Here is a 27,102-nt window from a genome sequence, read left to right on the forward strand (position 1 = left end):
ATGTTAATTTATAAATGGGCATTAATATTATTCAGTGTTAAAATATCATTCTCATATGTGGAAAAAGATGGTCGTATAATAGAATATGACAATTTTGATGAATATAAGGTTTACTATTTGAATCGGTTATTTAGCAAACCGTTAAAAATAATAATAAAATATATATATATATACATAAATATTACAGAATTTGGTTAATAAAAGTTATGTACATACGTATGATGAGCTCCGTAGCCGATCAGCATTTGAAGAAAATAGTGCGGCAGTACGTCAGCATAATGAGCTATTTAATAGCGGAAAGAGTTCATTTCGTTTGCGAACCAATATTATGGCCGATATGGTAAGTAAATGTGTATACACAATTTATATTAATTGTCTTTATTTCTTGAAATATTTAATGTAAATCTAATTGACATTCATATGTACATATGTATGTACACTAGACCTGCCCTTACAAAGCAGATTTGTTTTTGGATTTAGTAGCGAAAACTAATAGATAGACACTACGTTTATACGTAGTCTATTCGTAAATAAATATAATTTGCAATTAACTAACTCTCTGTTTATATGTCACTTTGGTTACGGAAAATTCTTATTTTTTTAAATGCAAAAATGAAAGAATTAAAAATTCTTGATTGTCTTGCAATCCAATTAATGCAAAAACGCAATGAAATATTTAAAAAACGAAAGAAATACTAAAAATATTAAAAAATATGGCAATGTTTAAAATCTTATTTGCAAATAGTGTCGTTAATCAGGAATTGTTTTCGTGAGTTATAGTGCATTTACACTTTATGATCATAAGCTACTTTCATAAACCATACCGTTTACATCAGCAGTTTGGTCAGTTAAGTGGTTTATTTTTGACAAGTCATAAAACAGCTGACTTCAATTTAATAAAAATATGGACGTTGTTACGAAAAAACGTTGCTGCACGTACCTATATATGTACATATAAACATACCTTTTATTTTCGTTGTCCATATTATATAAAAAACACTCTTAAATAAATTTTTTAAACTTTTTCTTACAGTTTGGCTTTTTTTTAAAAGAAAACAGTTTTTTTATTTTTGAGCAAATGTCAAATGTTACCAGCGTTGCCAGAAAAATTTTGAAAAACAGAGTTGCATTAGCAAAAACTCGTTGTTTGTAACTAGTTTATCTCAAAAGCTAGTTACAAACCTGTTTTTGTTTTGTATGGATAAACAAGTTTCTTAAACTAGTTTATCACCATAAACAACTTATAACATGTTTATGGCGTAGGTGTAAATGCACTATTAGCTATTTGCAAATAAAAGAATAATTCACTGTTTATATTGCTAATTGGTCTACTTTCAATATATTTATTTGCGAATAAGTCGTGTGTATAAACGTAGTAAGATACTAGTGTATTCGAATTATTCGATTTTTCTCTTGTTCGAATAAAACGAATAATTCGAATAAGAGATTTTAACTTGTTCGAATAATTCGATCACACGTTTAAAATTAATCGAATTATTCGAATAATTAAATTTTTTTTAAAAAAGTAAAGAATGAAGTTTTGATGTATTTTTTTAAATATTTTATTGTTAAAGAAAAACAAAAAATAACGTTAAAGTATTGATAATGTTAAGAAACATTCGAAAACAAAGTCCATTATTAAATTTTCAACAAAAATATTCTGATCAGATTAAATCCCGAACAATCAACAAAACAATTGACTAGCAAACCCTTTAGTTTCCGTTTTTGAGCTATGCTTTAAACAATTTGAGCTAGTTGGACATGATCCTGAATTCAAATACAATATAAACATATTAAGAACTTTTTTATGTCGTTCATTAATTCGGGTTTTAAATTGAGTAACTAATTCTTTAGTAAATTTATTATTCATTTAATTAAAATTATTTATAACAAATTGTATTATACATCAAGCTCTATCAACGTTGCCGAATCTTTGCTTAGATAATTGGTCTTGGGCAATTACACAATAAAGGGAATCTGTCCAAATTTTGATATCATTGTCAGTGAACGTGGCTAATTTGAAGTCAGACAGTCCATGATTGACGTACTTATAAATACGAAAAAGGTTTATTACCATGTTAGACAAAGATGTCCATCGATGTTTAACATCATATATAAGACGAGCTCTATGATTTTTTTGCAACAGAACATAAGTTTGTAATATTTTGTGTTTATCATTAGATTAATTAAATATTTTCCAACACTTACGTACGCGGTTAATAATATCACTTATATACATATATTTTAAGATCATGGCCATCATCTATTTCAATGTAATCATTATAAATGTCATCACTTTCGATCACATTATCCATCACATTCAACTCCACTTTAATCTAAGTTACAATTTTGATTATTAATTTCGATTCTTCTAATATTTCGCCAGCTAAATAACAAATATTTTATTCCGTACCTTTTATTTTCAAGTCCTAAGTTAAAAATTTTGAAAGATTTGTTTTTAGAATTGTAACTTCTTGCAGTAATATTTATATATGGGGGATTTCACGTCAAGTGAACCAACTTTTAAAATCGATGTCTTCCGATCGGTATGAAATTTACACCAAGGTTAGACCTATTGGATAGTAATTCAGACACAATTTTTCAACAAGATCGGTCAAGAAAATTTGACATTTTGGCCAAACATGTGATTTTTCTCACATGTTTGGCCAATGCAAAATGTGTTCCAAATAGTTTAGATAGCTATTTCTTCAATCTTTTGAAAAAAAATATTTAAAAAAAAATAAAAAAATTTTAATATTTTGATATCTATCAAAATATTTATTTTGATAGACTTACAAAATATTTATTTTGATAGATATTACACTCGCATCCCACTACGAGAGTTCGGGACCGATCTTGTTGAAAAATTGTGTCTGAATTACTTCCAATAGGTCTAACCTTGGTGTAAATTTCATCACGATCACACTCATCTACAGTGATGGAAAGTCCCTTTGTATTTAGTTATTTGTCGAATTTCAGAAACAATACAATTTTTGTGAGTCTTATTACTTATTTAAATTTGAAATTATGAAAAATTTTAAGTTTTATTCGATTATTCTACATAAAATTGTTCGAATTATTTGTTATTCGAAAATGGCCATTTTTAAATTGTTCGAATAATTATTCGTAAGAAATTATTCGATTAATCGAACGATCATTAGTCGAATGAATACCTTATAAGATACTAATAAAACTACAACACTAGTGTTTATAAAAAACCGACTTTTTAAAAAACCGGTTTGTCGGTTAACCGAAATTTGTCCTTTTTTAAAAAACCGGTTATTCGGTGAACCGACATCAAAAAAACCTTTTAATGGTCATATATGTATGTGTAGAAAACATAAAATGTCCTATAAAGTATACACATCTTTAAAATTTGTAGTTTTTAGTAGTCAGGAATGGTTAATATTAAATAACTATAAATACACAAAAGTGCTAAGTCCATTTTATTTTGTAAAACATTCAAAATTATTATCTCAGTCATGCATTAAACACATTCAAGACAACAGGCTACACGACTACACGAACACAAATTCTGCTGGTTACAGTTGTAGTCGTGTGGCAGCTACTGAATTATTTTAAAGACGACAGCTACAAAGTAAACAGCTGATTAATAATTCAGTGGTGCCACTTTAATAAAAAATAACCGTACAAAATTCCAAAGTAATTAAGACTGAAACAATTATTTTGAGTAGAAATATATATATGGTTATAATTAATTATGTACCTGTTATTAATTTATTTCAATATGGTTATCAGAAACTTCTCTTAATTAAGTAAAAAAAATACATTTTTTAAGCACTAATTTGATTTACATTTTTTTTATTATATTAGCAACACTATTTCTGTTTTGTAGTTGACAAAAATAGAAATTAGCCTAATTCGGCTACATCGGCATGAGTAGTCGTGTGGCCGTGTAGCTGTGCTGTCGTTAAAATAATCGTCTCCATATAAACGTGTGCATTTTATTTTTGACAGATTGAAGTTGGTAGCCTGCTGTCTTGAATGTGTTTAATGCATCAAATGGAGTTGAGTATAAATATGTTACTAAATATATAATACTTGTTTTAATTATTGGTTTATTCATTAAATTTCAACCAACAAATGTAAATGAATTTTTTAATTAAATATTTGATAATTTTAAAATTTATTATCACCTCGACTTTCAGATATGAAACAGAAAATGTCACAAGTCCCAAAAAAGGACCGATAAGATGCAAACGCACTTCTTCTTAGCTGTGATTATTTGTCATTATAAATCATACCAAATAATTAATAAAACTCCATAATCAGATTTCAAAACTATTTCAAATCATGGATTTTAGAACGTTTTTTGTCTCTCCTGTAATATTTCTGAAAAGGACTTTGTACACTAAACTAACGAAATGAATAATAAAATTTTAAGAACAATACACACTAATGAAGTCAAATTTATTGAAAGAAGGTATGTACTTCAAATTCAATTCAACGTGTGCACTATGGTCCCAAATCGATTTTTTTTGGCAAAAATTCAAAAAAAAAATTTAAAAATTGTTAAAAATTAATTTATTTTCTTAAAGACAACACTCCAAGCAATCAACAAAATATATTTACGGTCGCAAATATGATATACTAATAAATTGTGTACTTCAAAAAATCAATAAAAATCTGATTATTAACAAAAAAAAAAATCAAATAAAACAAAATGTATATAATTTTATTATACATATAAAAAAATAGTTCAGTTCGTATACCTTCCCATTTAGTGGGGGTATGGTGTGGGCGTGGTCCAATTGATTATTTTTTGTTTAAATTTATTTATATGCCTGACATGATTATTTCAATTTATGCCATAAAAATTGGTTTTGAAACCATAGTGGTGTGGTAAAATCATCACTAAGTTTTTAATGAATCAGTATTAAGATTTAGATTAACTTCTTGAATCTAAAGAGGTCTTTATTGTAAATCATCAGTTTAGGTTTCAAATCATACCAATAATGTGTATACAATGAATATAAAAATGCACAAAAACTTGAGATTTATTATTTTTAGTCCCAAATTTTAACATTTGTACAAATAATAACATTTTAATTATATGAAGTTTCTAATCAAAAGATTGTTAATTAAAACATTCTACAATTTAGATGCCAATGTGTTTTTAATCATTGTAAGTCTCAGTTAATTGTTTATCAATAACTGCAAAATCGTTCTAATTTTAAAAAATAAATTTTTCGAATAATCGATTACGTTATCCAAAAAAAGTCGATAAAAGTAGATTTTTTGATTGTAAAAATTTAAATAAATGTGTTTTTCTCATTAACAAATCTGGCAACCATATATTTTTATACCCTTCACCTTCGTGAGATATATATATATAAGTTTGTCATTCCGTTTGTAATTTCCACAAAATAATTTTCCGACCCTATAAAGTATCTATATTCTGGATCCTTATAGATAGCGGAGTCGATTAAGCCATATCCGTCTGTCTGTCTGTTGAAATCAATTTTCTGAAGACCCCAGATATCTTCGGGATCCAAATCTTCAATAATTCTGTCAGACATGGTTTCGAGAAGTTTCCTATTTAAAATCAGCAAAATCGGTCCACAAATGGTTGAGATATGAAGAAAAAACCAGGACAACCTCGATTTTTGATCTATTTTTGACCAATATCTGGATTACTAAGTCATTAATATAGACAATATGGATATCTAACGATAGATATTTCAAAGACCTTTGCAACGACCATAGTAAGTTGGTCCTGCAATGGGTCAAAATCGGAAAAAATATTTTTAAACCCGAATTTTTTTTTACGAGTGAAGAGAATACAAAAAGTACCATTCGAATAAAGAAACTGTAGCAAAAGTCTCCCCCTTGAATTCTAGGTCAATTGCTATAAAAAATTCATTATCATTAGTATAAAGAAAAAGTACTATAAAGTAATACAATTAGAATAAATAAATGTACCACACATTTTTAAAAAAGTCAAACTTTTTATCACTCATCTAAATTTCATATATGTATCTAATTTTATTATTGTAGAAAATTCAAAAATTACCGTTAGAAAAAAGAAAAAGTTCCATAATGTTACTACTTGTAGATTCGGGTCCATATAAACTTAGCATAATGATTCTAAGTTGATTGGTGATGAAAATAGAAAAAGTACCATTCGAGTAAATAAAAAGTACCACAAAGTCCCTCTTTGAATTCTCAGTCACATAGAACCAAATATGCTTAATTTTATGTTTATAGGTCCATTATTATAGAAAATTCAAAAAAGTACCCATAAGAATAAAGAAAAGTTCCATGAATTATGCCCTTGAATTTTCACTCACTTAGAACCATAGCTGTTAATTTTGGATTACGTTTAGTAATCAATTAGATTATTTTTTAAAAAGAATTTAATGGATTATGTAATTCTCTTTAGAACAATTTCTGATTACTAATTGATTACGATTACAAATAATCAAGATTATTTGCGATTACGAGAAAATAATCAAAATTCAAAGATTTCTTTTGATTATTTTAGATTATTTTCCAAAATGTTTGCATTTACAAAATTTTTTCATAAAAAAAAATATTTTTGTAATTCCCAATTCTCAACGAAAAGGGAAAAATACATAAATAAAATAAAAAAGAAATACAAATACATTCAGCGTACATTAAATCATTTTACAAAAAAAAGGGCTATAATTTTCAAATATTGCAATTGGCCTTCATAACAACTAATGAAAAATCAGTCAATGATTGCCACCTTACACTGTTGACGATCCCGGCAATAGAAAACAGTCGTTCAACTGGAGCTGAAGATGTTAAGGGCGTGTTAAAAAAATAAATGCATCCCTTAGCAAATCATATTTTTGCAAAATCTCATCAGTATTTAAAGTGATGTTCGTCAACTTATCGACCTGTAACTCAGTCAGTTTTTTTCCGACTTCAAATTTGTTTACGGGTTTGGAAAGAAACCTGATCACTTATTTAAATGACTCTTCAAATTATACATTTGTATGCTATGAGTATTGTTTTTTTTAATATTGTAAAATTAATTAAACTTTTCATTAACACCATTTTTAGTATTTCTCCCCATCTCATATGAATAATAAACAAGTAATGCATTAAACACATTCAAGACAACAGGCTACACGACTACACGAACACAAATTCTGCTGGTTACAGTTGTAGTCGTGTGTCAGCTACTGAATTATTTTAAAGATGACAGCTACAATTAAACAGCTGATTTATAATTCAGTGGTGCCACTTTAATAAAAAATAACCGTACAAAATTCCAAAGTAATTAAGATTGAAACAATTATTTTGAGTAAAAATATATTATGGTTATAATCAATTATGTACTTGTTATTAATTTATTTCAATATGGTTATATGGTTATATATATTTTTTTAAGCACTAATTTGATTTACATTTTTTTATTATATTAGCAACACTATTTCTGTTTTGTAGTTGACAAAAATAGAAATTAGCCTAATTCGGCTACATCGGCATGAGTAGTCGTGTGGCCGTGTAGCTGTGCTGTCGTTAAAATAATCGTCTCCATATAAACGTGTGCATTTTATTTTTGACAGATTGAAGTTGGTAGCCTGCTGTCTTGAATGTGTTTAATGTATAAAACTGTGCTATATTTGGCTATAAGGTAAAGATTTTTGTTGGAAAAAATGTTTGTGTGAAAAAAATTTATTTAAAAAAATCTTGTGTACCTAAAATCGCTGTACCAAATTTTTGATGATTGGTCATAGCCTCCATATAAGAACCACATTAACCTACACAAATATCTGTAATTTGTATTCAAGAATCATACTACAAGCTTAATATCGGTCCATAATTCCATAACTCCCATATATGGTCCACTCTTGAAAATAGGGTTGTTTAAATGAAATTCTACAAAATTAGCCCTCAAATACTTAGAAATCACGATAATATCTAGAATACTCATGTAAAATTTAATTCGATTAAAATAAATAGACATCACGTTAAAATATTTTATGACAATCGAATCACAATAGGTCATAGCTTCCATATAAGTCCCACAATCCAGAAATATATTAACGCATATAAATATTAATATCGATAAAAATTCATTAGAAATTAGTACTGCTTGATTTTGTAATTAATCGCGAATATATATTACAATTTTATGATATAACTCATTTCCATATGCTAAATTTTTGGAAAATAATAAAAAGTAATCTTTGAAAATAGTCGGATTATTTTTGATTATTTTTTCGTAATCACAAGTAATCTTAATTATTTGTAATCGTAATCAATTAGTAATCGTTCGAATCTGAATATAATTGTAATTTAATCATTACTTCACCTTTCAAAAAAAAGTAATCTAATTACTAATTATTATGATTAGTAATCATTATTTAACAGCTATACTTAGGACCATATATGCCTAACTTCATGTTTCTAAGTCCATTGTTATAAAAAATTACCATTAGAAAAACAAAAAAGTACCTATAGTTCAGTTCTTACATTTTGGTACCTAAATATTATCCCCTATTCCTAACACTAATTCACTCAGATACATATCAGCTAACTTTAATGTCGATAAGTGAAAGAATTTAATATATTAAAAAAGTACCATTAGGAGAAAAGTACCAATTTTCTTTTTCCTCCTTGAACACCCCGTTTGAAATTTAAAAATATTCCATTTTGCCAAAATTGTTTATGCTGCAGACATGACACAAACGATTAAAATCTGTGTTAATGTACCCAAGAAAAAAATATGGTTTAAAAAAAGTACCAAATATACACATTGGCAATCGAGTTCCAAATAACACCCTGTTAGTTAATTTTTGTATGAATTCAGGAGCCAATATTTTTTTTATCTTTATTGAATCTTTCTTTTTAGAAATTTACAATAAGTATTAAAATCTTAATCTAAATTATAAGGAGCCAATATTAAAAAAAATATCAAAATTGGCTTAATAATTTCAAATAAAATGTATTTTCCCGATTTTATCCCCTTTTTGGTACCTTTTTTATTTGTTTTGCGTTACAAAATATTTATTTTGATAGATATCCCACTCGCATCCCACTATGCGACCAAATAGGCTTAAAGTAAAAGACCTAAGCTTTCTTTTGAGCAAAAAAAAATTTAAAAAAAGGGCCCATATTGGAAAAAAAATTTTTTTTAAAAAAGTCAACAAAGTTTTTGATTTTGCAAAAAAAGTCAAAAATTTAATGTTTTGAGTTACGAAATATTTATTTTTATAGATATCTCTCCCGCATCCCACAAAGTGACCAAATAGGTCTTCAAGCTTTATTTTAAGAAAAAAAGGCCCATTTCAAAGAAAAGTCAAAAAAGTTTTTGATTTCGGAAAAAAAATATTAAATTTTTTTATTTTTTTTTCGAAAGATTGTAGAAAGATCTATCTAAGCTATTTGGACACATTTTGCTAAGAACAATAGGTAATAAGATATATGGATAAGAAAAAACACCTGCTTGGCCAAAATGTAAAATGTTGACCTCCTATAACTCAGAGAGTTCTTGACCGATCTTGTTGAAAAATGGTGTCCGAATTACTATCCAATAGAACTAACATTGGTGCAAATTTCATCCCAATCGGAAGACATCGATTTCAAAAGTTGGTTCACTTGACATGAAATGCCCCATATGTAAGTTTGTCATTCCGTTTGTAATTTCCACAATATAATTTTCCGACCCTATAAAGTATATATATTCTGGATCCTTATAGATAGCGGAATCGATTAAGCCATGTCCGTCTGTATGTCTGTTGAAATCAACTTTCCGAAGCCCCCAAATAACTTACATACACGATTCATATATCAATATCTCCGGAATTCTTCCGGCTCGGTTGCTATTTTAAATCGAGAAAATTGGTGGCTGAGATATAAGGAAAAAACCAGGACAACCTCGATTTTTGACCTATTTTTGGATCTAATGATAGATATTTCAAAGACCTTTGCATCGGTGTATATAAGACCATAGTAAGTTGGACTTACAATGCGTCAAAATAGGAAAAAAATATTTTTTAACCCGAATTTTTTTCTTCACCAAAAAAAAATATTAAAAAAAAAAAAATTAAAATAACAATTCGAAAAAAACTATGGAAAAAAAAATAAATTTTGTTCACCTAAAAATATTTAAAATTTTTTATTAATGATGTTTTTTTGTCTTTCTTAAACTATTTCCAAAATTTAAAGGTTAAATTATAATATTTTTTTTATAATTTCTTTATCTATCTATTTAAGATAATAAGCAAATTTAGTAATGTAAAAATAACAGGAGTTAGGCAGCCCCAATGAACTACATAACTTTATACAATAAAAATAGTTAACATTAATTTACATATGTATGTACAAGATATTCAGATTATCATCTAAATCATTGGTAGGCGTTCATATTGTTGAGATTACGAACATTTTCGTGAATTTACACGTACACAACCCGAAAGTAAACAAAACACACAGCAAGAGCGTAAAAAATACAAATAACTCATTTAGTTGCAAACAATAGAGCGTAAAAATACAAATATTTCATTCTGTTGCTTGATGTTGTTGCGAATTTTTTATTTTTAACCCATACACGCACACAAACTACAATTTCACTTTTGGCGCTTCCCTAATCTAAATGGTAAATCTAATACGTGTGCTCGTTTCAGTCTTCGGATATCAGTGCTGTCCAGTGATGTTAACCGTACGGTAATTACCGTATTGTACGGTAATTTAGACCTCCGTACGGTAGGCAGGTAATTTCTACATTTGTACGGTAATTTTAAAAAGTTTAAATTTTTAAGAATTATATCCCAAAAATTATATTTCCATAATGTGCTTTTCGTTTATAATCTACAATTGGATACAAAGAGCTTGGGCGCTTCACCTAACATTCTGGTCCTTCGAACCGGATCTGAACCGACCTATGGATCTACAGTCCCGGGCGGAAACACCAGGAGGGTGTTGCGCCACAGTCTAATCGCTAGTATGTATTAATAATTATCGATTATCGTTATTATTGTTTAGTTATTACATATCGCTTAATTACCATTCGCAAATATTTGGATTGCATTATTTTATATTTCCACGCGGTATTTTAATGAATTCATTTTTAAATCGTATAAAAAGCCATTTTTATTATAAAATACAGATAGATCGTGTTTGAAATATCAAAAAGAAGTTCAGCTCTTGGTTCCCATACGAAAAATAATAAATAAGTTTATTAATTAATGTGAATTTCAGGAATTTTAACATAAAAGTATAAGAAATAAATAATTGAATTTGTTCTTAAAAATTCTTGTGCTTTTCGTTTATAATCTACTATTGGATACAAAGAGCTTGGGCGCTTCACCTAACATATAATATACACATTTCTTATTAAAATAATCATAAAATTTAGAGGATGATGATAACCAACTACCGCTAGACAAAATATATCTAGGCGGTAAAGTAATCTTTCAAGTATGGATATTTCAATATAAAAATTAGTATTAAAAACTGATTGTAAAAATATTTTTTTTTGCATTTCCCAGAAGCTGTTCAAATGGATGAATTTAATGACATTGATAAGGAATTTATGCTTATAAGCCAAATAAAAGATGTCGATAAAAATGGCGTTCTGCTGTTTTATAAACTTGGTCCTATATTCAAAACCCTCTTTCTTTAATATTCACGAAAATAACTTTTTGATGGTAAAATGTTCAATAAAACAGCCCTCATCTATGGTGTGAATTTCTTACAAACATAATGTTTTCGGTGCTTTATTTACATTTTTGTTATTCCTCTATCTTATACAATTAAAATTTTAAAATAAAATTTTCCGAATGCAAAGCCTCTATCTTTTCAAATATTTTTTTGGAATAATTTCTTCTGGCAATTCATGTTTTCTTACTAATTTTTGAACGCTGAACATGAATTTTACTATAATAATTGTAGCATACCGAATTTTAATAACTCAAGTAATACGCGAAAAACAGTTTTTTGGCTTTCCTGAAAAGTTGTGTTTTTTTAGATAGATAGTTTTGAATATAGGCCCCCGATATATTGAATTATAAAAATAAACCTGTTTCAATAAGAAAATATTATCATTTTTGTACAAGACTTTGGATACGGTAATTTTACCTAAAAAATGGTAATTTTTTTAGGGCTGTACGGTAATCGAAATTAAAAAGTTAACATCACTGGTGCTGTCATCTAAGAGTGCAACAGCAAGAGGATTTGTGTGTTAACTTAATCTTTGAAGGTAGCTTTCACTAAGTCTTTGAATTTCTTCTTTAACGGAGCGCATATGTAAATCTCTACGTATACATTTGTTTGATATAAACCACGACGCAGATGTAATTAGTCTAAGGCCCGTTTTCTCAATGTATCGACAAACTGCCTGTTACTAAATGTCGACATAAATTTATTAGGCCGATAAACTGTCTGTTAACAATTTTGTTTTTCTCAATATACCGACAAAAAAGATTATTTCCAGTTGGCAATACCTCTCAAAATAGATGTGAAAGTTGGGAACCCTGCCTTCAATTGACAACATGTTTACATAAATCAGCTGTTTAACGTGGCCATCGACAGCCGGAATCTTTTGAAATATTCATTATCCTCCATGTCTGCCAGGTAGTTAGGCCTGGCATGATAAAATTTTTCAACATTCATTTGGAACTCATGTTCTTCGTGTTCATCCTCCATCCAATTAATGTTAATATCTCTATTAAACTTTTTTATAAAATCTATTTAATTTCGTTTACAAAAACACAAACACATACAAACTATGAACAGCAGTCAGCTGATTGAATTTATCTGTACGATAAATAAATAATTGGCAGATGAGGTCGGTTTAGCTTTGCGACAGAATAGAAGCAAATGAGACATTGAGAAAACCAAATTTCTTTAATCTGCAGTTTTTCGTTGGGAAAAAAGATAATCACCTAATGAGAAAACGGCCCTAAGTGTTTTAGATTGGTATCTTTCCACAATATCGATGTTCGATTTACTTGCTGTTCCCCATAACATAATTCCGTAGGTCCAGACTGGTTTTATATTATAAATTCTTAGTTTGTTGTCTAAGTTTAATTCTGATTCAGGTCCCAGTAACCAATACAGTTTGCGAATTTTTATACCCTACACCACCATAGTGGGGAGGGTATTATGCGTTTGTGCAGATGTTTGTAACGCCCAAAAATATTGGTCTAACGCCCACCTTAAAGTATACCGATCGACTTAGAATCACTTTCTGAGTCGATTAAGCGATGTCCGTCCGTCCGTCCGTCCGTCCGTCTGGCTGGCTGGCTGGCTGGCTGGCTGGCTGTCCATGTAAACCTTGTGCGCAGAGTACAGGTCGCAATTTTGAAGATATTTCGATCAAATTTGGTACATATTATTTTTTCGGCCCAAGGAACAAGCCTATTGAAACTGGCTGAAATCGGTCCACTATTTCACCTAGCCCCCATACAAATGTCCTCCCGAAATTGGACTTTATCGGTCATAAATGTTTAATTTATATATGTATCTCCACAAATTCCGCTCCAAATAAGTTTTATATACACAAAATTCATGTCACCAAATTTTGTTACGATCGGTCCATAATTAATCATAGCTCCCATATAGACCCGCTTCCGAAAATCACTTTAACGTGCATAAATCGCTTAAAAATGTTGGTAAACACACAAAATTCAACATAGTTAACTTTAATATAGACATAAATCACACGACCAAATTTCATGGTGATCGGTCCATAATTGGTCATAGCCCCCATATAACCCCACTTCCGAAAATCACTCAAAAATATAAATTATTGAAATTTTAAAAGAAAATTTTTTTTTGCTCTTTTACTTAGTGTAGGGTATTATATGGTCGGGCTTGACCGACCATACTTTCTTACTTGTTAACTTTAAATTAGTGTGTTTACATTTATAATCTTCTATCTAAGGCCATGGTAGGCGTTCATATTGTTGAGGTTACGATGATTTTCGTCAAACAACCCGAATGTGAACAAAAGAGCGTAAAAATACACACAATTCATTCAGTTTCTTGATGTTGTTGTGGATATTTTATTTTTTACCCAAAAGAGCACACAAATTAAATGCCTCTTTTTGCGTACCACTGATCTAAGGTCATTCCCAAATATTTTACTGTATTGCATTGAACACATTGAAGACAGCAGGCTACACGACTACACGAACACAAATTCTGCTGGCTGGAGTTGTAGTCGTGTGGCAGCTACTAAATTATTTTAAAGACGACAGCTACAAAGTAAACAGCTGATTTATAATTCAGTGGTGCCACTTTAATAAAAAATAACCGTACAAAATTCCAAAGTAATTAAGATTTAAACAATTATTTTGAGTAAACATATATATATGGTTATAATTATGTACCTGTTATTAATTTACATCAATATGGTTACCAAAAACTTCTCTTAATTAAGTAAAAAAAATAAATTTTTTTTAAGCACTCATTTGATTTACATTTTTTATTGTATTAGCAACACTATTTCTGCTTTGTAGTTGACAGAAATAGAAATTAGTTTAATTCGGCTACAGCGGCAAAAGCAATCGTGTGGTCGTGTAGCTGTACTGTCGTCAACAGAATCGTCTTCATATAAATGTGTGTATTCTAATTTTGGCAGATTGCAGTTGGTAGCCTGCTGTCTTCAATGTGTTCCATGCATATTTTCTTTTCTCCATATATATTTACACTTGGAAAGTCTCCTCTTTTAAGTGCAAATGTTATGTGTTTGGATTTCTCAGAATTAACTTTAATATTCCACCTGGTTTTATCGTCTGCATATGTTGCTACCACCACGTCATCTGTACTTGGAATATCTGCAGTAAAAATTGTATATAATACTGGGCCTAGTACGCTGCGCTGTGGTATACCTGCTTCGATTTCATATATACTCGACCTTTAACGTAAAAATGTCTTTGAGAGAGATAGCTTTTAATAAATAGATAGAATGGAGCCGGTAGAACTGTCTTTATTTTAAAAAGTAAGTACGATGTTAGCATATTTTCAGGTTTATTGGGCTTTGAAATCATAATAATTTGAGCGCATTTCCATTGTTTTGGGAAGTGGTCCAATCTCAGAATGGAATTGAATATTAATGCTAAAAATATTATACTTTTTCGAGTTAATTTATTTACAACGTTTGCTGTAATCAAGTCGTATCCATGTGATTTTTTTTATTTAGCTTTTGTATTTCCGATTTTACTTCATTCGGAGTGAAGTGTTTTATGGGCAGATCCATTTGACATGGAACATCTAAAAATTCACTTATTTCATTGTGTTCTTCGATACTATTAATCTTATAAGGTTTAAAAATATTTGATAGATAAAGATCAAATGCTTCCGATGTGCTTTTATCAGTTTTGCACCAAGTGCCGTCTGTGTTCTTGATCATTGTTTTACGTTTTGTTGGCCTCTTTAAGAACTTAGTAGATTTCCACAGAAGATGTTCGTCATATTTTGAGTTGTTGATTTTGTCGATTAATTCTGCAGTTACATTTTTTTTTGTTCATATAGCAATTTTTTCAGGTCTTTACATGCTTTGTTAAACAGTATCTTGTCCAAGGGATTTCTCCTTATTTTCAAAATAGACTGTCTTATTTCAGTTGATATTTGCTTACGATTCGTTTGAACTCTAGGATTGATACGTAAAATGTTCTATTGCATCATATATTTCTCTATCGGTTTTTAATCGCGTATTTAAATTAATATTCTGATCAAGCCAGCGTTGAAATGATTGAATGTTAGTTTGTGATGTTATTATGTTGTTATCAAAGGACCTTAAATTAACATTTGTATTATAATTGATAAGTAAAGGAGAATGATCGGAACTTAGATCATCAAGATCTTTTATTTCCAATTAATTGCTTGGTATCCCTGAATAGACAGCAAAATCTAGTCTGATGGCCAATATGTAGGGGAACCTGAGGACAGTACTGAATAGTTATTATTTCTTAAACATTTATACAATTCTATTCCCTTTGGATTTGAGAGTCGTGAGCCCCAACATGGATGCTTATTGTTAAAATCACCTCCAACAATAAATCTTTGACCCAGTGAACCAAAAAACTGATTGTAATCTAAACATGTTATATTATTGAGCTAATAATAATATCGTAATTATTACACTTTATTTTAATATTAGTTGCCTGCTGGAAGTTTTCTTTAATTTCGCTCAATGCATCATATTTTATTGAGGATTTTATTAGGATGCACGAACCTGCGTGTGCACGATTATCTGGATGGTTTGTGTTAACTAATTCATATCCTCTGATATGAAAATAAGTTCTGCTCGTAAAGTGAGTTTCAAAAACTAAAAGTATATCGTTATGAAGGAAGATTTCTATTTCTCGAATATGGTTGGAAAGACCGTTTGCATTCCATATTGATATACGTAGATTTAATTGCATAGTTTCGTTAAAAGTGTAGACATCGTGTTTAATAAGGTGGTGGTGGTTTCAATCTGTTTTTCCATTAGCGCTTCTAAGTATTCATTGAAAAGAAGTAGATAGATTTTCGTATTGATTGCTGTTGTTTTTAACAGCTTGAGAATAGGAGTATTGAAATGTGTTATGATAATGATCATTGTAACTACTATTTATTCCATGATTACCATTAAAATTTGGAAAATTTTGAGAATTAATGTTAAAGTCTGGTTCTTGATCAGTATAATAGTTATTATTACGTTTTTTAATAAAATTTATTTTCTTTAGGAGTTCTTTGTAAATTGTACATCCTCTATAGTTAGCAGTGTGTGCTTGTAAACAATTAGAACATTGTGGAGGGGTATTTTCAATTTTTTTGCATTCAATTGTATGGTGATTTAAGCCGCATTTGACGCATTTAAATAGCTTTCTACAGTTTGTTTTAGTGTGGCAAAATTGTTGGCATCTATAACATTGTACGATGTCATTGTTTTTCATGGGTGGTTCAATTTTAACCATTGCATTAAAAAGAGATTTTATATCATATATGTATGTTTTTATTATTAGTATCTGGCTCCAGATCAACAAAGAAAATTGACAGCGGGTTTTTCGTTATTCTGCTTTTAACATTTGCAATATTTCTTACTTTATGTCCTAAATTCTTTATTTCCTTTTGGAGTGAATCTGTTGGTGTTGAAAAATGCAGGTTTTTAACTACTACTCTATAATCGAATTTGGCCGTTTTTAAAGATTTATATGTAAAATCTTTTGATTTGATTACTTTTAAAAAATTGTTTACCATACTTTTAATGTATTTGTAAGTAATTTAAACATATTACCACTGGTGCATGGATCATTTGTTGTTGCTATTCGTTTGCGTTGAATTTTTGGCGATTCTGTATTAGGTCTTTTTCTAGTATTGACTACCAGGCAGTTGTCAGTATCACTAGAATCAGCTTCTTCGCTATCACTGCCCATACTGCAAGCAGTGATAAGCTATATTGTTGTTTTTTTGTTTACACTGTTTGTTTGTTTATTAAAGAATTTACTTTTGTTGTTGATTTTTACACACAAGTACGCAAAATATTTTTTTGAATAACTAAATTGTTTCTGATATTTATTTTTTAAATTTGAAGAAAGGATTACCACAATATATGTACGTCTGCACTATGTCACGGTCAAAGAAGGACTGAAATTATAATATAATAACAAAAAATAGACACTTTAATTGATGTGTCTAGTCTCAGGCATAATTCCCTATTAAGATTAGTACTCTGTTTAAAATTTCGTGCGAAATGCTGTCAAACTATATATAAAATATTTGGAATGAAATACATACATGCGAAATAATTTCGCAAAAGCAGTACTCTGTTCTTATTGTGGAAAACATGTGAAATACATCTGGTAACCTTATTTTTCCACACGAAATAACACGAAAATTTCGAACGAAATTAAAACCAACAGCTGATCATTTGTAGCATATAAAATCTTTCGCAAATATGAACAGAGTACTAGGCTTAACATACTGCATATTTTTGTGAATATTTATCAGTTTTTGTGCATATTTTTGAGCTTATTTTCTGAAACATAGTGCATTTTTAATGTGAATATGTTCGTGTTTTTAGTGCATGCAAATCTTAGCCCTGGTTTAAATTTCAGATAGGACAATTTAGCGTGGTGGTACTTTTGTGAATACCATCATTGGAATATTGTGTGCAATTTAACAATTTATAATTGGTTTACATACATTACCTGATAAACAAGACTGCATTCACAAATTATACTTTAAGGTAAATACATACATATATGTATAAAAAGAAACTTGGTAAACAAATATTGATGAAAAAATGTTTTGAGGAAAACCAGTAAGAAAGAATAGGGCAAGCCCGACCATATGATACCCTACATCAAGTATATGATTATAAGCAGTTTTCTTTTGATATTAAACTTATTTGTATTGAATCAAATTTGAATATCAACATTTTTAAGGTATTTATGCTTGATATAGTGATTTTCGGAAGTGTGCCTTATATGGGAGATATGACTAATTATGGACCGGTTCATCATGGTTCATCACAAAATTTGGTGGGCTGATTTACATATATGAAACATATTGAATTTTATTTGGATACTAATATATTTCAGAGATTTATGCACATTAATGAAATTTTCGAGAATGGTGTTTATATATATGGAACATTGTGGACCGATCGGTACTAAATTTTGTAGTACGAGTAATTATATACATGGTTTAGATATGCATGTATATAATTACGATATTTATGAGAGCTTAACTATTTTCAGATAGGGCAGTTGTCTGGAGGCTAGGAGAAATAATGGATTGATTCTAATAGTCCTTGAGTTTGTGCCAAATTTTGTCGAATTATCTTTAAAATTGCGACCTGTAGTTTGATTACAAGGTTTACATGGACGGACGTACATCGCTTAATTGACTGATCAGATTGGTATACTTTAAGGTGGGTGTTAGGACTATATTTTTGCACGTTACAAACATCAGCATTAACCCAATATACCCTCTCCACTATGGTGGTGTAGGGTATAACAATTTTATCGCTTATTGTGTTTACCTTTTTTGTCTAGAATATTTATTCCTTTCCATTATTTAGTTCAATGAATTGATAATATATCAGTAAATATATAAATTGTCTAAAATGGGTTTAAATTATTTAAAGGCTAAAAAAGTATTAACAAATGCATATATTTCCAAAATTTTACGAACGTTACAAACAATACCCAGCAGTTCTAGGAGACAGTTCCGAACTAGTGATTTTACCCATCATTTAGGGTGGGAACTGGTTACTTCAATAGCTACGTGACTAGTTATTTTAACACGTGCATGTCCTAGGCAGGGTGTCAATTGACCCTTTTTGATTGCAATGGGGCTGTCTAATAGCTGGTTCAAAGTAGGCAACGCATTGGATGTCAAATGATAAGACATTTGTGACAATTACTGCCTTTAAGGGATAAATTTACTACTTGCTTAATTGCTGGGTGGTGCAACTCTAATGAACCAACCAATTATTGAAAATAATTAATACAAGTAAGAGAGCTATATTCACCCTTCACATATTTTAATTAGTGAATTGAATAAACTTAAAATTAAATTTGGAGTTTAATCTTTTATAATTTTAAAAAACTTTGAAAATTAAAATTGTTTTCGTGGAAAATTTATGGGAAAAATAAGCTAAAACCAACAGTCAAACATTAGTAAACAGTTGATTTATAACGTAATATTTTATATTACCATAATCCGAAAATAAAAAGTTTATATTTTGTTGGACCTCCATTCAGCTCAATTACGGCCTCTAGTCGCATTTACATGGAGTTTACAAGATATTCAGTTAAATTTTTTAGTAATTTCCCACAAGTGCTGCATTGTGTTAAGGTCTGAAGATTGCCGCACCAGGCATTCACATGACTGCCTGGTGCGGCAATCATGTAAATGCTTAATAGGCAACATGCACCAATAGAAAAGTTAAAAATACACGATTATTTATTGGCGCATATTCATAAATTATAACTAAAGTCGGAACTAGTAAAACAGAAACTAAAAAATAGTTCATAGATTGTTGTAGATCTTATTCACAATTCATAACTATCTTAGTTACTGCTTTGACATGTAGAGAAAACAAAATGTCGATAATATTTTGATCGATATATACTATAATTAATTAAAAGGCTTATGAAGCTATTAAAAAACTATTTTTGTTCTTTAAAAAGTACATACAAAATGTATAGTTATAGTTTGAATGTAAATGAATCAAAATAAGGACATGTAAAATTAAATTTTTCAATAGAATGTTGTCGACAAAGAAAAAAACACATCTCTAGATTATTTTCTTTTTGTATAGATGTATTAAAATGAAATCAATTAGCTGTTTTTTTAATGTATTAGTTAGTTGGCATTTAGTTACAACTTTACCCATGATTAAGTGCTAACTAATTGTGCTGAAAGTAACCAATTGTGAATAACTTAAATAGGTACTTAAAAAAGTTAACTCTTGGTGATCGTTTATGAATATTCGCCATTGTGTTCTAGTGCGACAATCAAAGAAGACAATTAGCGCCAATTTTCATTTTTGTAAATGAAATATTCTTTTTGTGAGCCAGTCTTTGACCCACATACATCTTTTAACATTTCTTTATTAATTTTTTTATACGATAATTAAGGACGACGAAATTTTCTTTTTTTATTTAACAAATAATTTTTTTACAAATAGATTTTTTTTACATTTATGTTTCTCTGAGTTGCCGTAAACTAAAACAATTGTGTGACAGGAATGCGACAATTATTGCCACTAAATCTCTTTGCGCCAATTTACGACAATCAAATTTATATAAAATGAGGCAATCATGTGACTGTAAAGAATTTGATTGGGACAATTTCTTTATTGGGTCCCAATTCAGCACAATAAAAATTGTATTAAATTGGTGCATTGCGGCAATCGTGTGATCCTACCTTGAGCAACTCGAAGAGTACCAAGAGTTACCATTACATTCATTAAAAACAAAGGTATGGTGTGTTTTATGGACTGGTGAAATCATTGGTTCATATTTCTTCAAAAATGGGGAAAATCAGAATGTTACCGTCAATGGTAACCGTTATCGCACCATGTTAACGGACTATGTGCTTCCTGATATTCAAGCGAATGGTCTTGGTGAGCTATGGTTTCAACAAGACGGCGCATGAAACTACCCAGCAAAAACTTTACTTACAATTAAGCCGAAAAATAAGGGGAATTTGACTGTTAGACTACTTATTTTTCGACTGAAGAAGTACTTATTTTTGTTCGCAATGTCCCAAAAGTAATCCTTTATATTTTGGACGGAAATAAGTTGTTTTGTTAGTAGAGTATTTATAGAATATTGTATATACAAACAAAAAAAAAATGAGCCACGAGTCGAACCAATAAGCATAGGGTTTTTACACTTACGTACATTTTGGCGAAACGTATGGATGATGTTGAAAACATGAATGAATTGTTCATCTAACATCTACCATCAGTAAAATTGCAAAAATATTAAAAATCATATTGTTTTTATGAAAAAATGAATTGAGACTGGTTTTTCTTTTTTATACTATCAAATTAAATATGAAAATAATTTCACAACACATGAGATAGGAACATTTTTTAAAGATGTAGAAAGATGTTGGCACTCAGCTCTGTGTAATTCTTATGGGAAGATGTTAAAATCTTTGCAAATTGATGGTAGATGTTAGATGTGCGCTAGTGTAAAAACCCTATAAGCTTATTTTTTTGTGGATCTTCTTAAGAGCTCATTCGGATCATAAATACATTTTTGGCCTCAAATTACTTTTGCAAACGTACTCTGCAAGTTCCAAAAAATAAAGGAAGAATGGAACCACTTGCATGTAGCACTAAAACGCCACCGAAGTAAAATAATTAAAAAAAGGTTGTTGGCTTGACTAAAGCGCCATCTCACCATCAGAGGCTCTGCAACCTGCACTAATAAGTCCCCTTTTACAATGCAGGAATTAACAAACATAACGCGCAATTACAGAGTTGTTAATAAAAGTTTTTCTCCTCCTTTCACCACCTTACCTTCTACATTCTATCCCCTTTCCAAAAAAAGAAACACAACTAATATATAGGCATATTAATTGCCTGAGTGTTTTAAAAACAAAAAAAAAACTACATGAACTTTCTACTAATTTACTAACAAACTATATAAATAATAATTATGAATAGAGGCATTAATAATATTCTAGTTTTTACAAGAGGAATTTAATATTTAAGGTGTTGTTTGCTTATCTATCTATCTATCTATCTATCTATCTATCTATCTATCTATCTATCTATCTATCTATCTATCTATCTATCTATCTATCTATCTATCTATCTATCTATCTATCTATCTATCTATCTATCTATCTATCTATCTATCTATCTATCTATCTATCTATCTATCTATCTATCTATCTATCTATCTATCTATCTATCTATCTATCTATCTATCTATCTATCTATCTATCTATCTATCTATCTATCTATCTATCTATCTATCTATCTATCTATCTATCTATCTATCTATCTATCTATCTATCTATCTATCTATCTATCTATCTATCTATCTATCTATCTATCTATCTATCTATCTATCTATCTATCTATCTATCTATCTATCTATCTATCTATCTATCTATCTATCTATCTATCTATCTATCTATCTATCTATCTATCTATCTATCTATCTATCTATCTATCTATCTATCTATCTATCTATCTATCTATCTATCTATCTATCTATCTATCTATCTATCTATCTATCTATCTATCTATCTATCTATCTATCTATCTATCTATCTATCTATCTATCTATCTATCTATCTATCTATATATCTTCTATATAAATAAAAATCAAATGTCGTTCGTTGGTAATTGCATTAGTTGAGAACGGCCGGACCGTTTTAGACAATAGGCTGAACCTATTTGGCTAATTTGTTTTTAAATGTTCGTAGTAAAATTCGTAAGAAAAATTTACCAGGCCCACTTTTTTTTCGATATATCTAAAATCTCTAATAACTTATCCAATAAGCGTTTCAAAATATCCAAATTCGTTAATAACTTGGCCAATAAGCGTTTAATCAAGATGTGATCACTCATATTTCTAGCCAAAAATCGATATTTTTATATAAAAACTCAAAATATATCAATTCGCTAATAACTTGGCCAATAAGCGTATAATCAAGAAAAGGAGCTCGATCTGTGACCACTCATATTTTTGGCCAAAAATCTATATTTTTATATAAAAACTCAAAATATCTAAATTCGCTAATATAAGGCCTATAATGACATATGGGTATAATGACAGCTTGGTTTTCAAAAACAGCAAAATCACACATAAAAAATTTGCAAATTATTCAAAATAAAAATCTCAAGATTATTCATAATATGAAATAGAGGTACTCTACGATAAGATTACATGATAAGTTTGGTCACAAAACAATTAACGCAATAATGAGGGATCTGACGCTATCATTCCACGAAAAATGCAGACAGTCTAATTACGATATCATAAGAAATTTACTCTAAAAGCAACACCTTCTACTTTTTTACAAAAGTATTTTTGTTGTTGTTTAATTATTTAAATTTCTATAAATTGTTAACGAGGTTATTGACAACAGACTTAGGTTCTTTGTCTCTCAGTAACGCTTCTATGTATATTTTATTCTATGACCAGAAGATTCATTGTACATATGTATGTTAAAATCAAATGCAAATCAAGCATATGAATAAAAATTATCATTCAACAATACGTTATTTTTTTCTTTTGTACTATTTTTACCCATTCAAACCGCTTCTCTCAAATTGAACACAACATTTTTTTAATTTGGACAGGACAACGTCTGTCGGGTCAGCTAGTATCAAATAATTTTCTTGAAAAGTTAAATTGAACATTTCATAAAATATTTTTTTAGACTGTTTTTTTTCTTGAATTTCATGAACATTTTCATAGGTAAAATATGGTCTGTGATGGTGAATTAAAACTTCCACGCTTAGTAGCTGTTATTCCAAAGGTTGATACATTTCCTTAGCCCACTTATTCGGAAAATAATGTTAAACATTAAAATGTTTTAATATTAAATGAAGATTTCTCATATTTATATAGCTATTGTTGAATTCAAATATTCAGTCCGAATGACCATGATAATGGCGTTTTGATGTCGAACTTTTCAAACAATTGCAAATACAGTAGTTTTGACTTACCTGCCTTTCACTTAAGAGCATTTTGCATATAAGTGCACAAAACTTGTGTTTTGTATATTTATTTACCAAACTCCATATAAATTCGTTAATTTAAGTGCATTGTTCATACCTGCACATTTAAGATAAGTGCATAATACTTTTGGAAGCTACAACTGGTTTTCATGAAAAAAATTTAATTTAGCTGCCTAATACAAAATTAAATCCAAACAAATAAGAAAAATACGATTTTGAATGAAAAAATATGTTGTGCACTTCTTAATAATTTTAAAAGTAGCTAAAATAAGCAGGTAAGTCAAAATTACTGTATTAAATATTTTAAACAACAGCAAATATTAAATATTTTATTTTAAAAAGAGGTATTTATTTAATATTTAAGGTTTATATTTAATTTTTGATTATATTTAACTTTTCTAAAAATATTAAGTTTTACTGCTTTTTTATACCCTTCAGCTTCGTGAGAAGGGTATATATAAGTTTGTCATTCCGTTTGTAATTTCTACATTTTTCATTTCCGACCCTATAAAGTATATATATTCTGGATCCTTATAGATAGCGGAGTCGATTAAGCCATGTCCGTCTGTCTGTCTGTCTGTCTGTCTGTCTGTCTGTCCGTCTGTCTGTCTGTCTGTTGAAATCAGTTTTCTGAAGACCCCAGATATCTTCGGGATCCAAATCTTCAATAATTCTGTCAGACATGCTTTCGAGAATTTTGCTATTTAAAATCAGCAAAATCGGTCCACAAATGGCTGAGATATGAGGAAAAAACCAAGACAACCTCGATTTTTGACCAATTTTTGACCTATATCTGGATTACTAAGACATTAATATAGACAATATGGATATCTAATGATAGATATTTCAAAGACATTTGCAACGACGTATATAAGACCATATTAAGTTGGACCTACAATGGGTCAAAATCGGGAAAAAAAATTTTGAACCCGAATTTTTTTTTTCAAAAAAAAAAAATTTAAAAAACCAAAAAAAAATTTAAAAAAAATTTTAAATTTAAAAAAAAAAAAATTAAATTTAAAAAAAAAAAATTTAAAATAAATTTTTTTCAAAAAAATGAAAAAAAAACCACTAAAAAAAATTAAATTTTGTTTACCTAAAAATATTTAAAATTTAAGTATAATTTGGTGAAGGGTATATAAGATTCGGCACAGCCGAATATAGCACTCTTACTTGTTTGAATTTCATGAAATGTTTCTTAGGCAAAATATTTTGCTATGCATTAATAATTAAACAAAATTTTTTTATTTTTATTTTTTTTGTGCTAGAGCAACGACTCTTATTTGAAAGCCTTCTTACGTTTATTACGAAGTAAACGCGTCGAAGCTTTGGATCATGATTCCGAACTTGTTGGCTCGCCATTAATGCAAGAAACACCCGAATCAATCGATTGGCGAGAAAAGGGTTTCGTAACAAGTCCGGATAATCAAAAAACATGTGGCTCATGCTATGCATTTAGTATTGCAGAAAGTATAGAGGGTCAGGTGTTCAAAAGAACTGGCCGCATTTTAAGCTTAAGCCCTCAACAAATCGTTGACTGTAGCACATCACATGGTAATCAGGGTTGTACCGGCGGATCACTGCGAAACACATTGAAGTATTTACAAGATACTGGCGGCCTAATGCGTTCCAAAGACTACAAGTATGTTTCGAAGGTAAGCAAACGTTTCAGTGAAAACCCCTGTACAAATTTTAAATAAATTTTATATTTCAGAAAGGAAAATGTCAATTTGTTGCAGAACTAGCCGTTGTCAATGTAACATCGTGGGCAATTTTACCGGCTAAAGATGAGAAATCCATTGAAGCAGCAGTAGCCCATATTGGGCCGGTGGCCGTTTCTATTAATGCAACACCAAAAACATTTCAATTATATAGCGATGGAGTTTATGATGACGATTCATGTGCATCCACAAGTGTAAATCATGCCATGATGGTAATTGGATATACAAAAGATTACTGGATCTTAAAAAATTGGTGGGGTGAACTGTGGGGTGAAGAAGGCTATATGAGAATTGCAAAAGGAAAAAATTTATGCGGCATTGCCAATTATGCTGCATATGCTATAGTATAAAATGATTTTCAAACATACTTTGTTATTCTTTAGTATGTGGTAACAGTCTATCTATCGAAAACAATCATTTGCCAAAAATAAAATTTGTATTTGTCGATTTCTTAAAGCCTCTTTATTTTTCTGCATTTTATTGATATATGATTGAAATAATGAAAGATCAAATAGTAAAAAGTACCATAAAACAAGCAAGATTTAATACACTCCACCTAAAGCAGGAGCGCATCTAGCCAAAGAATTAGGGGTGGGGGTCATTTTTATTTTTTTGAGAAAACATATTTTATTCTTCAAGTTAATTAAAGGATTAAGGCTGGGTTAGCCGACCGTTGATGGAATGTAACCGTAATGTCGACTTAACGTAACACTTTAGTGCGATTATAGAACATATGTTTTTGACATAAACAAAATATTTTTCAGTCAGTCAATTGTTTTTTTACATCAAATAATTTTTCTTTTTATCCGCCAGTTTATAGCCGGAACTATATTTGTTATAAAGGCACGCATTGGCCTGCACCAATAACATTAATTGTTCGTCATTTTATTATAATTAAATTTAATGTTTATTTTTCATTTTTCGCGCTTGTCGCTGTTTGACAGTGTTATCAACACAATTTTTTAAATACTGTTCAAACGATTTAAAATTTTTTTAAGCGATTTTTGTGTGCTGTTTTTATAGTTAAAGCACAGAATAGACAGAGATTTGACGTTATTGTCTAGATCTACACAATATTTTTTTTTTAAATTTCTTTCCATAAAAGTGGTAAAAAGCTCTTAAAGTGGTCGTATTCCGCAATCCTAGTATTATATTATTTTGTAAAAAACACAACTTACCTCTTTGGATCCTTTGGGAAGATGTGAAGCTGCTCTCCCGGAGGACATCCTTTAATAC

General features: G+C 29.5%; 1 protein-coding gene across 1 annotated transcript; it reads left to right on the forward strand.

Annotated features, from left to right (window-relative positions):
• On the forward strand, nucleotides 1–26,216 carry CtsL4 (Cathepsin L4). The gene is made up of 4 exons (XM_065514680.1): nucleotides 1–108; nucleotides 188–340; nucleotides 25,414–25,800; nucleotides 25,860–26,216. The coding sequence occupies exons 1-4, from the start codon at nucleotides 1–3 to the stop codon at nucleotides 26,214–26,216; spliced, it is 1,005 nt and encodes a 334-aa protein (XP_065370752.1).
• Nucleotides 26,217–27,102: the final 886 nt, after the last annotated feature.

The sequence above is a fragment of the Calliphora vicina genome, chromosome X, assembly GCF_958450345.1.
Source record: "Calliphora vicina chromosome X, idCalVici1.1, whole genome shotgun sequence".
Lineage (NCBI taxonomy): Eukaryota > Metazoa > Arthropoda > Insecta > Diptera > Calliphoridae > Calliphora > Calliphora vicina.